The sequence below is a fragment of the Hippocampus guttulatus genome, chromosome 6 (assembly GCF_054856545.1).
Source record: "Hippocampus guttulatus isolate MCC_2025c chromosome 6, RoL_Hgut_1.0, whole genome shotgun sequence".
In the NCBI taxonomy this organism is placed as follows: domain Eukaryota; kingdom Metazoa; phylum Chordata; class Actinopteri; order Syngnathiformes; family Syngnathidae; genus Hippocampus; species Hippocampus guttulatus.
In genome coordinates, this window is record NC_141266.1 from 16698413 (window position 1) to 16712679 (window position 14267).

Here is a 14267-nt window from a genome sequence, read left to right on the forward strand (position 1 = left end):
TTCAAATATTGCCCAAGAATATCACTTACGCTAAAACAATAAATTCTTTACAAAATCACAAATGTCAAAATTCTTTCGCCCGCAGTCATTATGTGTGTGAAAGCCTACAGCATGGCCCTCAAAAGGCACACCTTTTGTGTTACGTATACCTATAGCCTGAAAACAGGGATAATGTTAGTACTGTATTTATAAAACCAAAACAACGTCTTTTCTGTCGTACTTATTTTACTTTTGATCTACCGGTACTTCCACACAGCTACCACCTGCAAAGAATCACCTGAAAGGTGTGCACTTCTGAGAGATAATATTTTGCCCGTTTGGTTTATTTTACTGACAACTTCTATTTTGTAAGTGGGAACTGCAATGGAAAGTATTGTAGATAAACTCTTATCTGAAATGGAACAATATAACCAGTGACACAATAGAGCAATGTTTATGGGCCATTTATTTTGAAAGGCATTTTTTAACCATAGGACACACAACAGCACCAATGTAAATCTACAGTCAATACAAGGGTTCAATTGTAACAAATACTGTATCTAATGTTATATGTACATTCAAAAAAATGTTTTTATCAAAGCGATTAATTGCTTAGTAGATCTCAAACGTTTTACACCACGGAGCAGCTGAAGAAATTCATAGCCAAAATGACCACTATTAAAATAAACAGCAATAGTGAGGCAATCTGTAGTTGTTCATGATAATCAAAAATGAAGCAGAGGCTTTATTCCGAAGAAGTATTGATGTAATGTTAACCGCTGTTCTGCTATGCAGAATTTGAACTTGACACTGCACTTAAATAGAGCTAAAATAAAAACTGTATTTGAGTAATCATTCAACCAAAATGTATTGCACACACAGTATGTATTAAAATACAATACGATACAATACATCCTGATTTATATAGCGCTTTCACAACAGCTGCAGCTTTAACGAAGCGCTTAACAAAAGAGTTAACATAAAGTAAAATAATAAACACAACACATAACATAAATTACTGTAAAAATGATACCGAAATAAGTCTTTGAAATTCAACATTTCGAAAAGATGAAATGCTAACGTATTGTACTTAAAAGTTAAATACAATTGAACTGTATTCAACAAATGCACGGCACAAGATTCAAATAAATTTAAGCCAACGGGCACAGTTTGAACATTTAATCAAGTGATTCTTTTGTGTACCGCTAATACGAACCTGCGTACCCCTAGTCCTAGTGGTACTATTACCACACTTTGAGAATCACTGGCCTAGTGCACAGATGTCAAACCTGCAACGATGAACCAGACTGCCACACCATTTTATATTGAGCGCAAAAGACTGAAAGTAATGTGAATCGCTAAACTAGTGCGTTAAACTGCCTCCATCGCACGTTCCGGATTCGGGGTACCGCTTTTGCACAGATTTCCTTGGCCTGGTTATAACTCGGTTTTGTTCTTTATGTTGGGATGTAATTCCACTTCTGGCCACTATGTGGCGGCACACAGTTGTACAGTACTGTATAGTATTTGACATCAAGTTTGAAAGGAGTGAGAATAGAAAGTGTTTCAAGTTCAGGTAATTTTTGCTGAAAGGATTGGAAAGACATTTATTGAATGTCTCAACCCTCATCCTGTGTTTTCTGCCTACAGAAAGCAACATCTGTACATTTGTTTTGTAATTTACATCTTTGGGCATGATTATTTATGTATATTGTGAGAGTTAAATTTGTTAGTTTGGAAAAAAGAGGATTTTGTGTACTATAAACAAAGGGCACGGTACACTGTTCTACGATTGGCACAGTATTCTTTTTTTGTATACAATGCACTCTGTAAATCTTTAAATATTTTTTTCTAAAGTGTGTTGAATGAACTTAGAAAGTGGTCCAACTGCAAGAAAAACACGCCTATGGAGTGTTTAAATTGGGTGCTTCTCTATCAGGGATTTCATTTATTTCAGGGGTTGTCTGGAACGTAACCCCTGTGGAAGGGTGGGGGGGGGTTAATGTGGATGCGGTAAACTAATGACTGGAAAGAAGGTAGCATTGGAGAGCAGGTGGAAGAGGAAGCTTGTCCACTTGATTTTGCCTCTGTAGCCCTAAATGATGGCGAATGAGGAGTCCACACAAAGCCATCAGGGCTGGGGGATTGCCTGAGAAGAAAAAAAGAGGGGTTTTTTTGGTCTCTATTTCTTTTCGAGCCAAAGCACAGGACCAGAAATAAAACACTCACGAGTGGCGCCGTTGAGATATCGGAGTTGTATGCAGGCTCCTCCTCGCACACTGCTCACGGCTGGGAATAGCTCCACACCGCGGGGGAGGTTTTTGAACGCAACACCAAGGAAGTGGTTGTCCACGACAAATCCAAGAGTCCCTGCGTCTGCATCCAAGACCATGACGATGCGTTCAGGAATGGGAAAAGGTGAGTCTGGCACCTCCAGAGTTGATGGGCTACAGTGAGAAAACCGTGACGGAAAATTCTCTGCAGCTTTGGTGCAACAAATTCTCCTCTTTTCTGGGTATGCCCCCCTACTTTGTCTGTCATGCCAGAGCTGATTGCTTTGGAGTTCCCAGCCCCACGACTGGGAATCTGCTCCCACCAAAACGTTGTAACCTGAGGCCTGCAGAGGGCAGTTCTGCCTGGAGATGCCTAAGACCGCATGGCTTCCTCTGTGGTTGGGCTTCCACATCACCTCCCACACGTGAAGCCCGTCCTTCACCCACTTTTCCGCCCTCACCCCGTCGCTGCTCAACTCTACGGGTAAACGTGTCACTTCATCCTTACTGGCAGACAGTAGAAAGTGAGGAGAGCAGTGGATCGAGCTCCAGCGTGAGCGACTGTCTCCGGGAGGAACTGGAGAGGACTTCAAAATGACCTTGAGGCGAGATGATGTTGGGACAGCCAGAGAACAGAAAACAGAAGAGTAGGAAGATGAATGTTTCTGTGTCCTGCGATGCAGCCATGTTGATAGTGAGAGACCCATTGGGATGAACTGCTCTGTTGAGTATCACCACACAAGAAAGTGTTTATTGTTGAACATGGCAAAAAAGCAATTTTATATGTTCTACCAAAAATAAATATCCCTATTTTGGTGATCCCTAACCAATCGTACAAGGAGAAACATTTGCAGTGGTCTGAGAAATACATCAAGACTAGAGAGATGCAACAATAAACCGACAATTAATTTACTATCAAATTAATCGATAAATATTGTTGACAATCACTTAATCGTTCATGTACCTTTGTTTGTCCAAAACCTCAGAATTTCAAACTCTCAACAGTAAGTATTCTCAGATTTATGCCGTCCTTCGTAAAAGGAGACCTCTTTATATGAGTGTTGAAGCAAAATAAAACATTTTTCAAACATTTCAATTTACTTTGGAAATGAGTTATCAAAATAACCACGAACTGAATTTTAATTCATTTGTTTGGGCATTTTCTGCACTGTCTATTTGAATCTTGTTTTGAGTTAAGGGTTTAAAATTAAAACTTTTTTTTTTAAATGGACCACTAGTTCTGTGAACTTCAACCATCGACAGTACCAAAACTATAAGTCAATATAATGCAGCATTAAGGAATAATCATTGGACAAATCAGTCATACTGCAATTGTCAAGAGCTTACTTGTTGGGGTTCGTCCGTGGGCTGTCCGGCGCATACATTTGCGCTTGTGTCCGTTTTTATAGCACTCTTTTATCAGACGAGTCGTGCATATCCAGACCACGTAAGCGCCGCCTATGGTGTCAACGTGTTTTGACGAAGTGTGTGACAGACACGGCGTTGTCCATCACCCTGCACTCGTCTGACGCCAAGCTCGGCGCAACCGCAAGAAGCGACGACTAGACGTCCCTGACTGACAGACACGCTTTTTTGGGGGGCGGTGGGGGGAACAGTACATCTTGTCGCAACGACATACCGTACTTGAACCGGCTTTGCCATTTAGAATTATCATACTAACGTGTTCTGTAATGGACGTAAACAAAAATGGTGAAACACAAAAAGAGGAGCAAACTCGGGCTTTTAATTAATAAGACGAAAAAAACGAAATAGAAACTAAAGCGGCTCATTTTGTTTCCCCAAGTTGCGCATGCGTAAAATGTATTTATTTCCATCCCACAACTTTGACTTGCAGGCAGGATCGCGATCAGGATGCGTGCACACGAACACTTGGATTTGATGCGCCCCCCCCCGCCACTGCCATGAACTTAAAGCCTTGCGGCATATCTGTGCAAGGTTTGTTGTTAATATTGTAGATATATGATTGTAATAAAACAGAATGTTTCTCCCAATTTTCATTTTTCCCTGCTAATTATAACAACATAAATAATGGCACCTCCTAAAGATCCAGCCACCGTCCGCAAGGAATGGAGCCAATGGTGAGGAGTCACCCTCGTCAAGCCAGCAGCAACCATAACCAGGGTTTATAGACAACAATGCAACGCGCCACAAGGCTGCGCTTCAAAATAAAATTGAAACAAGTTATACAATACTGTACATTGTTTTCTATCTATACAATACAATACATGCTGATTTATATAGCGCTTTCACAACAGCGGCAGCTGTAACAAAGCGCTTAACAAAACAGTTAACATAAAGTAAAATAATAAACACAACACATAACATAAAACACGGACAGTCGTGCAGTCCTAACCACTTTTCCGTCACACGCTTTGTTGTTTGAAGCAGTTTGAGATGAAAGAGGAGAGAACCAAAGTGTCCTTTAACCAGTGGATCAGAGACGTCATCTATCTATCTATCTATCTATCTATCTATCTATCTATCTATCTATCTATCTATCTATCTATCTATCTATCTATCTATCTATCTATCTAACCCAGGGGTGTCAAACTCATTTCACATTGTGGGCCGCATATAGCCTCGGTAGATGTCAAGTGGGCCGGACCATTAAAAATGACACCATACTCTGCTGTAAATAACCAAAATAATATGTATATCCTTTGTTTTGGTCTAAAGAAGCACAAGAATACTAGGAAAATGTTGAAATTTAATGAATATATTTTTTACAAAACATTACATGAAGGACCTTAGATTTCCTTAGACAAATATGCAATTTACTTTTCACATATATGCATTGCAGCTGATCCCATTGACTGTACAAAGGCACCAAACCTTAACAAGTAATTGGTATTGAAAAATATAGTAATGCACTTTTAAGATTAAACGAGATTTATAAAGAAAGGAATTTTTAAAACCATTTACACGAGCATATAAATTCTAAATGTAATCCCCGCCTACACCTTACAAACTAAGGAGAGTGCTATAATATGTGTAAAGAATAAAGTATTCACATATCCTTGATAGCGTCTGCTGTGTTGGGTCTGTCTCAGTGACAGACTGAGGCTGGTATTGTCTTCTTCTCTGATCAAAACAAGGTTGTCTTTTTCTCTGATCAAAACAGTGTGTCCCCCTAGCGGATATTTCATGAATTGCACCTCATTAAAAATATTCATTCCGTGTCTTTTATGCATTTTTTCACTTTTAAATGATCCTGCGGGCCTGATCAAACCTCCTTGCGGGCCGGTTCCGGCCCGCGGGCTGTATGTTTGACACCTCTGATCTAACCCCTTTATTTTTTTAGTTATACAGTAAACTTAAATCTGGATTGGCATTTGAAGTCTCTTTTTTGAAGAATTGTACACTAATTGCCAAAGTGCTGCTTATATTGTGAAATATGTTGAGTTCACTGCCACCACGGTGTTCACATCTCAGGTTTGTGCTCTCAAGTCAAAGCAAAAGATTGGCCGAATGACAGCTTACGCCTCAAAAAACGAAGTCAGGTCACTCTTATCTCAAGATGTAAAACGAGCAAATATATGGACAAAACTACATATCCAAAGCTACAAATCATAAAATGTATCAGGTGGTGCGGTGCCAGGTGGTGTCAGACATTTTCACACTTTCTTTGGCCACATGGTGGCTTATTTAGTACAGTAGTTGCACTAAAAAAAAAACGGATTTAAAGAAGCTGCATGTTTTCTTCATTAATATGTAAGCTCCAATCACAAAACAGGTGTCGCATAACGTCCTTTGACTCCCCAAAAAACTCCAGATGCGATTCCAAACACTGCCACAGTCAGGCCCACGCCACAGAAAACATCTGGTCCAATGCTGGGATGACTGAACTCCACCTCTGTGATGTTAAAAGACACAAAGAACTTTTTGACTGTACAAACGTGTGCTGTTTTTACCATTTTAGTATTAGAATAAATGAAAATATTTACCCAAAAAAGCTGTTTTTGGCCTGTCCAAAGCTGAGTGCTCCACAGTACAACCATAAATGTCTCCTTCCTTTGGTGTGAATGTCAGTGTAGACAACTGGTGGAATGTGACATCCTCGTTGAGGTAATATCGACTGAGTGACACCCCCTCTGACACTTCAACGCCATTTTTGGTCCAGTGAATTTGGATGTTGGGTGGGAAGAAATGATTCACCAAGCATATCAACGTGTTTTCTTGATCCAGCTGAAGCTCATCTCCAAGGTAGATGACACTCTGTGGGGGGTCTGGAAGAGCCAGAATGGAAAAGACATCATCATTGGCCAAACTGCACTGCAAGGTTATTATAGTTAATGAGAATGAACAAAATAATGAAAATTTAAATAAACATTTTAATTTAAAAAAAATCTAATGTATTTATTTATTTAATCAGCAGCATCAGTGTCCCCGAAAAGAGCTTGAAAAAGAGGAGAAAATGGTGCATAAATTAAGGAAGTTATTCTATTTCAAAGATTCCAGAAAGAGGGCAAAAATGATTCCTTGTTTTTAATGTTAAAACGATATACCCGGGCGCCCCGGTGGTCCAGGGCATGCTGGGGCATATCCCAGCTGTCTTCAACCCAGTATTATCCACTTCAACAATGTACAAATTGGATGTAACCTCAAATACCTCAAAACTGCACGAGATCCATCCATATAAAGAAGCAACCTACTTTGCTCCATGTACAGCACTTTGTATGCAGCGATGGCTGTTTGAAAGTGCTCTATAAATACTGTTGACTTGACTTGACTTGGGGTGAAGTTGAGTTACCCCACCATGCTAACAGATGTACGACTGTATGCAAATCATTTTAAACGCATTGTTTTATTTCAACTGAATGGTTGTGTTGTAGAATGGCAAAATCTCTGCCACTGTCCGAATAATTTTAGATCTGTGTGAATGTAGATGTGAAATAAACAACGATAACTTGCCTTCTATGTCTGCTGGATACTTGATATCTTGTTCTGCAAACACCAAAACCCTCTGGCACATTGCAATGTTTCTGGTTGATCTTCTGTATGAAACTATACCATCTCCCAAAACTGGATCCAAACCAAGAAATTTGGGAATAGTGTGAACAACCTCCTGCCGGGAGAAATCCGTATATGCCATTTCATTGCCGTTGTCTGTCCACACTTCCAAATCTGTGTCGGTAGAGCAGGAAATGGATATCCAGCTATTGACGATAACTGAAACATAAGAAATGGAGGGTCAACTATTTTCTTCAAAGAACAAGCTCCCATTCATATCAAGATATCTGATGAAAATATGCTAATATAATTCTTACATTGCGAACCAGTGCTGAGGAAGTTGAGTATCAGAATTATGGAAGTGGAGAGCATCATATTTAAACGGCAAATCATCAACTCAACGAAGAATCAAAAGTGAAATATATCAAGGACATGATAAACACAAGCATACTGTGAGAATGACTACTTCCGTTCAATTAGTCTTGTAAATCAGGTTCAACAACAACCTGTTTTGCTGTAAGCAGAGATAAAAGCTTTAATGAGTCAATGAATTTAAAATAAAACTCAAACTGCTTAAAAAAGCATATATATATATATATATATACAGGTATACTGTATGTATAATGCAGACTTCTATAGTTTGTCTTTTTATTGAAGAATTAAAGGACGCTAACAGGTACTACGGTAACCGCTTGAACTGTGTGAATTATTATGCTTTAAAAACATCAACGGCGTTTGTTATTGCTTTGGTGTTGTCTCGAGAGCCCATGAGAGGCAATTTAAATGCCCCTGGAGTTTGCGTTTGTGAACCCCACCCGTCACCCCATTTCCACCCTTTCCTTGTAGCTGCTCAACTAACTACACATGTAAATGAATCAGATATGAACCAACCAGTCTCACAAGGCAAAACCGGACTAATAAATATTTAATTAAAAATATAAATATATACAGTATATTTTTGGGAGCCGGTGCTGGGTTTATCCATCCATCCACTTTCTGGTCCGCTTTATCCTCACAAAAGCGTTGTGGGGCGTACTGTTGCCTATCCCAGCCGTCTTCGGGCAGTAGGCGGAGGACACCCTGAACCGGTTGCCAGCCAATTGCTCACAGAGACGAACAAACATCCGCGCTCACACTCACACCTCGGACAATTTTGAGTGTTCAATCAGCCTGCCACGCATGTTTTTGGAATGTGGGAGGAAACCGGGGTACCCGGAGAAAACCCACGCAGGCACGGGGAGAACATGCAAACTCCACACAGGGAGGCCAGAGCCGAAATCGAACTCTGCACCTCTGCTCCCTGACGTCGATGCACAAACCACTGGGCTGCTCTGGGTTTATTTATTTATTTATTTGGCTATGTGGAACAAGTTTTTACAACACGGCACTGACTGGCGGATGGCTTTATTCAGACAGTAAAATACACAACATCCAGCTGCAACTGTTCTATTTCAGATTGTCATGCTTTAACATGTTTTGTAACGGACGGAAGCAAAAAAGGCGCAACACAAGAGGAGTAGCAAACTCAGGCTTTTAATGAACAAAATGAAAAAAAAGAAACAGAAGCAGTTCATTAATTTACATAGCTTCACTTTGATTTTCAGGAAGCATGGTGATAAGCAAATGTGCACATGAATTTGGTGTGATTCTCAAATGAGGACCAGAGGTTTTGATTTGGGGGCGCTGACAAACATAAAAAAAGTTATTATGAAGAACAGACCAGTGAACTAACATTGAAAAGAATGTTATTCAACCATTATTATTATTATTGTTTTACTCTTCGTGGTGCAGGTGAGCCTCTGCCTCCCCTCCATCCCCTGATTGCACATCCCTTCTGTCATCATTTGTCGAAACGCTCTCTCGCCCTGGAAAGAATCAATAGACAATTCCACACAATCATTTGGTGATTGATATCATTTCATAGATTGGTGTTGAAAACTGGAAAAAACAAGGCTGTTCTTTTGGACGACCAACATTCGCTGATCCAAATACATTTTTTTCTTTACACAGCGCACAAGGTTGCAATGGCATGCCGGTTTCCAGAAAGTCAGAAAGAAAATTAATAAAATGTTATTGCCCCCAGCAGTGACAAGAAACAAAACATCTGATCACTTGGCCCAAGTCATAAAGTAGGTATGGTCTGATCCGATCGAACTCTAAACCCAGGCCAAAATGAGTGGAATGTTATCGGATTGGTTTTATTAGAGCTAGTCTTATCCAATACATGAGACCAAGCTACATAAAATATCCTCAACTTCAGTTTGCACTCCATGCTAACAGGCGTCTACGTTTTCGTCATATCGGAACTACAACTACTTCCTTGTCTAAGAAACATGGTAAATCCAGTCTGATTAGCCGATTGCTGCGGCAAAACCAACACAAGCGCGGGCATCTTTGGCTGCTAATCCTCGCCTAAAGTACCATCTTTCATCTTAAATTACGTGAATCACTTACCAGGCACATTCCTTCTGTAGTAAATCAGGCCAGCAGCGAAAGAAACCAGACCCACGATCAGCCCCACTGTTCCCAGTATGATCTTATTCTTCACAGACTCCGGCGTAGGCTCTGAAAATAACGACAAAACATATTATTGACACAGTTAACATACGTTATCTGTTGAAGCTGAACCATTGACGTTGATTCTATGGAAGTCAAGTGCGGTATATGGACCTGAGAGGGTGAGAAAAGTGCACAATGGCTCTGCGCAGCTTAGAGGGAACATTGCAGTCCTTATAAGTTCATGCATAAATACTTTAATACCACATTTATCCGGGCATCGCAAGATGCACAGGATACGGTTCCTTTGGCCTCCATAACTACAAGAAGTGCTCAAAGTAATCACCATTATCTTCCAGAAATGTATGTAAAAGTCACCTACTGATTTAGTATCATTGGCCAACATGTCCAATGGGAGTGCTGCCCATGTAATTTCAATTTCGTGTCTCAGGGCCACCAATGGAATCAGTTTCTTGCAATACACAATACATCCCCTGAGTAACCTATGGGGGAGCTGAACACATCAAAATGCATGTGCAGACCGTGTGGGGACCACTTGTAAGTGAAGCCTAAAAATACGATACAGAGCTGCAGATTATCCATTGCATTCACTGGGTTTTTGGTGAAGTCGCCAACTGTATTTTCTTTTCTCATAATTGTCCACTTTAGTGTCATTTGGCTCATGTTAATATAATTAGTACTCAGACCTGACCTGATATATCACCTATCTACATACCCCAGTCATAAATCCTCGGCTTCTCGAGGCTGGGGTGCTCCACCACGCAGCTGATTTTGTCCCAGTGCGTCGGCGTGTACTCCAAGTACGAGTGCCTCTGATAGAGCCAATTGCCATTGGGTAGGGACTCGGTGGACGTCACTTCAGACGTAACCTGCTCGCCGTTCTTGAGCCACGTCACCAAGATGTCCTTTGGATAGAAATTGTACACGCTGCAGACGAGGGTCGTTGGATGCTCGCTGTCCGCCGGCGCCTCGGTTAATCGCAGTCGAACTTTCGGCTCAACTGCGAAATTGTGAAAACCATCACAAGTGACAATGAAATAATGGTGAACTACGGAACTGAGACGTACCGGTACACATGGAGGTGTGGGAGTGAAACTATGTTTGTCTCCCCTTTGCAGCTTCCACTCAGAAGACCACAAGATGTGACTGTGAAGTCAAAAGTCACTTGAATCTGAGAGAGGGCATTGTTAGCACACGATCACGGTTGGAGTTCACCCCAAATGTTTTTGATGGGGTTCTTTCATGCCAAACTCATCTCAGCCTTTATGAACTTTTTCCGGTTTGAAGATAAAAGGGGCCAAACCTGGATTTCTCCCTCAAAGTTGCCAGTATATAAACTGTCAACTACACAATTCAAGGAGACCTAAATCACCTCCTCATAGCCCAACCCCTGATTGATTGATTGGTTAAGGGGTATGTCCCAGTGTTCCTAATCATATAATCTAAAAATTACAACAAGATTACCTTTCTGGGCTAAGATGCTGTATGCACGAGTGATCCATGTTTTGCAGAGTTCTAGACTTTCATTCATGCCTTTCAAATAAAAGTCAGTGTTCAGAATATCTGCAACTTTCCTTGCCATCTTTGTGGAGCCAGTAACATTTCCCAAGGTGCTGTTGTATTCTAGATAAAGCATCTTGTTATAGTAGGTTTTCTCCACAACAGACGCATCATGACCATCACTGGAGCTCCCCTGGCATTTCAGCAGAGCATGCATACATTGAGTATCTGTAACACAAGCCCAAATCAGTGCCATTATAACAAAATCACCATTGGAATGCCGTTGACAATCATTTAAATCTCTGACTTCCTATTAAAAAATCTTAAATTACTCAAAATAAATATTGACTCATGGACACTCATTGTGATGGTTCCACATCTATAAAACCATTTCATCAGTTTCATGTAATATTAAATACTTGAAATTAATACTGTATCACAATGTTTGTGGAATCAATGACAATATATATAAAATGTTCATTATTCGCCTTTTATTTCAAGTTTGATCATGATTAGAGTTTGTGTTTTTAAAAAAAACAAAATCTCCATGAGTCAAGTCTCTTCGTGACCAGTGTTGAAGCAATGCTGTGGCCCCTCTAGTTCGAAGCACACACATTTCTACATTGGATTGAAAATGTACTCACCTGCATGGCAAAACACCAGGCAAAGACAAATAGCTGAGAGCGTATACATAGCGACAACTGGAATAAAAAACGAAAGTGAAGCGACTGAAAAGCTCAGAGTTTAAGGCGTGGCAATTCAGTAATTGATTCATACTGACACTTCTCATGTTTTTATAATCCAGTTCACCTTTATTGCAAATGCTGAAGTGTTTGTGTTACACAAGTAAAAAAAAAAAATCCCACCAAAACCGTTCCTTTACAACTCTCGACTAGCTGCAAGAAACTGGAAACATGTAATCCATCCATCCATTCGTAGGGCACACAAAGACGAGCAACCATTCGCGCTCGCGCTCACACCTCGGGACAATTTAGAGCAGAGGTGGGCAAACTACGGCCGGCGGGCCGGATCCGGCCCGTTGGTGTTTTTCATCCGGCCCGCCAAAAGTTGGTACACATTTAAGGTTTGATGTAAATGATTGCATTTATTTCATTTGGACTTGTAATGACAGGCATTTCAATGCCAGGTGGCGCAGTTACTTGAAGTTGCAGAGCACAGGTAAGGAGGGGGAGACGATACGGAAGCCCGCAGTCGCGTCAACTCAAGCAATTCCCGCTCGATACGACAGAAGAAGTGTGTCCACATCGCTATTTTCTATCATTGGATCCAAAACAGCGACATCCAAGTGACTCTTTATTGCAGTGAGTTTTACTGGAATTGCGAACATTTTTACATCTTGTAGATCATGGCATCCAAACAAAGAGGAACAGTAATGGCCCCGGAAGAGAAAGTGAAGTGTATCTGATTAAACGAAGCGGGTTACAAAGTACGAAACATTCAGGAGACGCTTGGAGTCTGAAAGTCTCAAATTTACGAGACTTTGAAAAACGAGGAAGCGATTCTTGCTAAATTCCGATTCCGACGACAGTATTTCCAAGCTCAGAGTGAATTGCTTGCGGCTCGACGGACAGTCGAGTAAATAAACGTTTCCTGGAATGGTTTGACTGTTATCGTGCTAAAAACTTTCCGCAAACTGCGCCGCGAATAAGAGAGGAAGCGAGTTCCATCGCGCTATGGGCATCAAAGACTTCGAAGCGTCCCGTGGCTGGCTTCAAAAATTCTTTGCACGACATCAGCTGAGCAACGCTGTCTTGTGTGGTGATCGAGGGGAGGTCAAGTTCGAGACAGTGAGTGAGTGGAAAGAAAGCCACCAGGTCTTTTACTCGTCTCATTTTGTAGCAAATAGTCCTAACTTTGTTGTATTTTGTCATATACTGTACCTGTACTGTATGCTGCAGTTTTTGGGCAATATATTGTTGCACTTTGTTGCTTGTGTTGTCACACGTATGTTGTTAACATACTTGGACGTTCATACAGGACATATACCATAGTTGTTTCACTGTTCTCATTCAAAAAAAGGATGGTAATACTTTAAGGCTTTTGTTCTGTTGATGTTTGGTACGGACTGTCAACATATACTGCTTTTTTATATGTACCGCATCTTGTGCTGACCTGTCAAATTTAGAAATCAATGTGGCCCCCGAGTCAAAAGGTTTGCCCAACCCTGATTTAGAGTGTGCCAAACGTGTCATGCATGTTTTTGGAATGTGGGAGGAAACTGGAGTACTTTGAAAAAAAAAAAAACTCTTCCTCCTTGCCAATCAATCTACTCAAAAGCTCACAACAACTTAACATTGCGAGGTGTTTGGGCTTGTTTGCTATGATTCCCGGACTCGCCCCATCCAACACACACGCAGTTCCAAGACAATGTGACGGTTTTCAAAAGTACTTACCAAAACAGTGATAAATTAAGAAATGCAAATGCCAGAACTGTCGACTTGAAATTGGTGATGAGCATGTAGAAATACGAACAGGATATCGATGGCTGTCATTGCCGCCGGTCACACTTGATTGGTTCATTTTTGACCCAACAAAAACATTACAAGCATATAACCCAGGGGTGGGCAAACTTTTTGGCTCGGGGGCCGCATTGACTTTTAAAATTTGACAGAAGGGCCAGGTCAGCACGAGCTATGGTACATTAAAAAAAATAAACTGCATTTGTTGACAGTCCATATCAAACATCAACAGAACAAAAGCATGAAAGTACTGTATTAAGATACTTTTTTAAAATGACGACAGTGTTGTTGATGACCTATTATAGCCTGTGCATTTCTGCAGATGGGTTGTGATCAGACCAGTAGAAGTAGAGTGATCCTAGGTGGTCGAAAAGATCCCCCCTGTGTTCTGCAACGTCAAGTCAATGCACCACCTGGCGGTGAAATGCCTGTCATTACAAGTCCAATTGAAATGAATGCAATCATTCACATCGAACCTTAATTGTGGACCGACCTTCGGCGGGCCGGACTAAAAGGACCAACGGGCCGGATTCGGCCCGCGGGCCAT

The 14267-nt window shown here is 40.9% G+C and overlaps 3 protein-coding genes across 4 annotated transcripts; all 3 read right to left on the bottom strand.

Annotated features, from left to right (window-relative positions):
• Window positions 1–427: 427 nt before the first annotated feature.
• Window positions 428–4123, bottom strand: LOC147203790 (SPRY domain-containing SOCS box protein 4). The gene is made up of 3 exons (XM_086112610.1): window positions 3600–4123; window positions 2209–2973; window positions 428–2128 (listed from the first exon to the last, which is right to left on the bottom strand). Exons 1-3 carry the CDS (start codon window positions 3631–3633, stop codon window positions 1998–2000), a joined length of 930 nt encoding a protein of 309 aa, XP_085968736.1. The 5' UTR covers window positions 3634–4123; the 3' UTR covers window positions 428–1997.
• An 837-nt stretch (window positions 4124–4960) lies between these two features.
• On the bottom strand, window positions 4961–7664 carry LOC147203791 (H-2 class II histocompatibility antigen, A-U alpha chain-like). Its single transcript, XM_086112808.1, has 4 exons — window positions 7541–7664; window positions 7185–7442; window positions 6218–6499; window positions 4961–6126 (listed from the first exon to the last, which is right to left on the bottom strand). Exons 1-4 carry the CDS (start codon window positions 7614–7616, stop codon window positions 5996–5998), a joined length of 747 nt encoding a protein of 248 aa, XP_085968934.1. The 5' UTR covers window positions 7617–7664; the 3' UTR covers window positions 4961–5995.
• A 1076-nt stretch (window positions 7665–8740) lies between these two features.
• LOC147203792 (class II histocompatibility antigen, B-L beta chain-like) lies at window positions 8741–14141 on the bottom strand. 2 transcript variants are annotated; one of them, XM_086112804.1, is made up of 5 exons: window positions 13655–14141; window positions 11205–11468; window positions 10456–10740; window positions 9678–9788; window positions 8741–9088 (listed from the first exon to the last, which is right to left on the bottom strand). In XM_086112804.1, exons 1-5 carry the CDS (start codon window positions 13779–13781, stop codon window positions 8997–8999), a joined length of 879 nt encoding a protein of 292 aa, XP_085968930.1. In that variant the 5' UTR covers window positions 13782–14141; the 3' UTR covers window positions 8741–8996. The 2 variants fall into 2 exon arrangements, with proteins under 2 accessions (XP_085968930.1, XP_085968929.1); XM_086112803.1 differs by lacking the exon at window positions 13655–14141 and adding an exon at window positions 11885–11933.
• Between the last annotated feature and the right edge of the window lie 126 nt (window positions 14142–14267).

What these genes read in the sequence shown, in the direction of transcription:
- LOC147203790 (XM_086112610.1), bottom strand. Translation starts at nt 3,633, where the DNA reads ATGCGCCGGACAGCCCACGGACGAACCCCAACAA. An exon ending in CCACGGACGAACCCCAACAA is followed by an intron (nt 2,974 to 3,599) that starts GTAAGCTCTTGA and finishes GATACTCAACAG; the next exon opens with AGCAGTTCATCCCAATGGGT. An exon ending in ATATCTCAACGGCGCCACTC is followed by an intron (nt 2,129 to 2,208) that starts GTGAGTGTTTTA and finishes TTTTCTTCTCAG; the next exon opens with GCAATCCCCCAGCCCTGATG.
- LOC147203791 (XM_086112808.1), bottom strand. Translation starts at nt 7,616, where the DNA reads ATGATTTGCCGTTTAAATATGATGCTCTCCACTTCCATAATTCTGATA. An exon ending in CCTCAGCACTGGTTCGCAAT is followed by an intron (nt 7,443 to 7,540) that starts GTAAGAATTATA and finishes CTTATGTTTCAG; the next exon opens with TTATCGTCAATAGCTGGATA. An exon ending in GTATCCAGCAGACATAGAAG is followed by an intron (nt 6,500 to 7,184) that starts GCAAGTTATCGT and finishes TGGCTCTTCCAG; the next exon opens with ACCCCCCACAGAGTGTCATC.
- LOC147203792 (XM_086112804.1), bottom strand. Translation starts at nt 13,781, where the DNA reads ATGAACCAATCAAGTGTGACCGGCGGCAATGACAGCCATCGATATCCT. An exon ending in CAGCATCTTAGCCCAGAAAG is followed by an intron (nt 10,741 to 11,204) that starts GTAATCTTGTTG and finishes ACAATTTCGCAG; the next exon opens with TTGAGCCGAAAGTTCGACTG. An exon ending in CTACAGAAGGAATGTGCCTG is followed by an intron (nt 9,089 to 9,677) that starts GTAAGTGATTCA and finishes GATTCTTTCCAG; the next exon opens with GGCGAGAGAGCGTTTCGACA.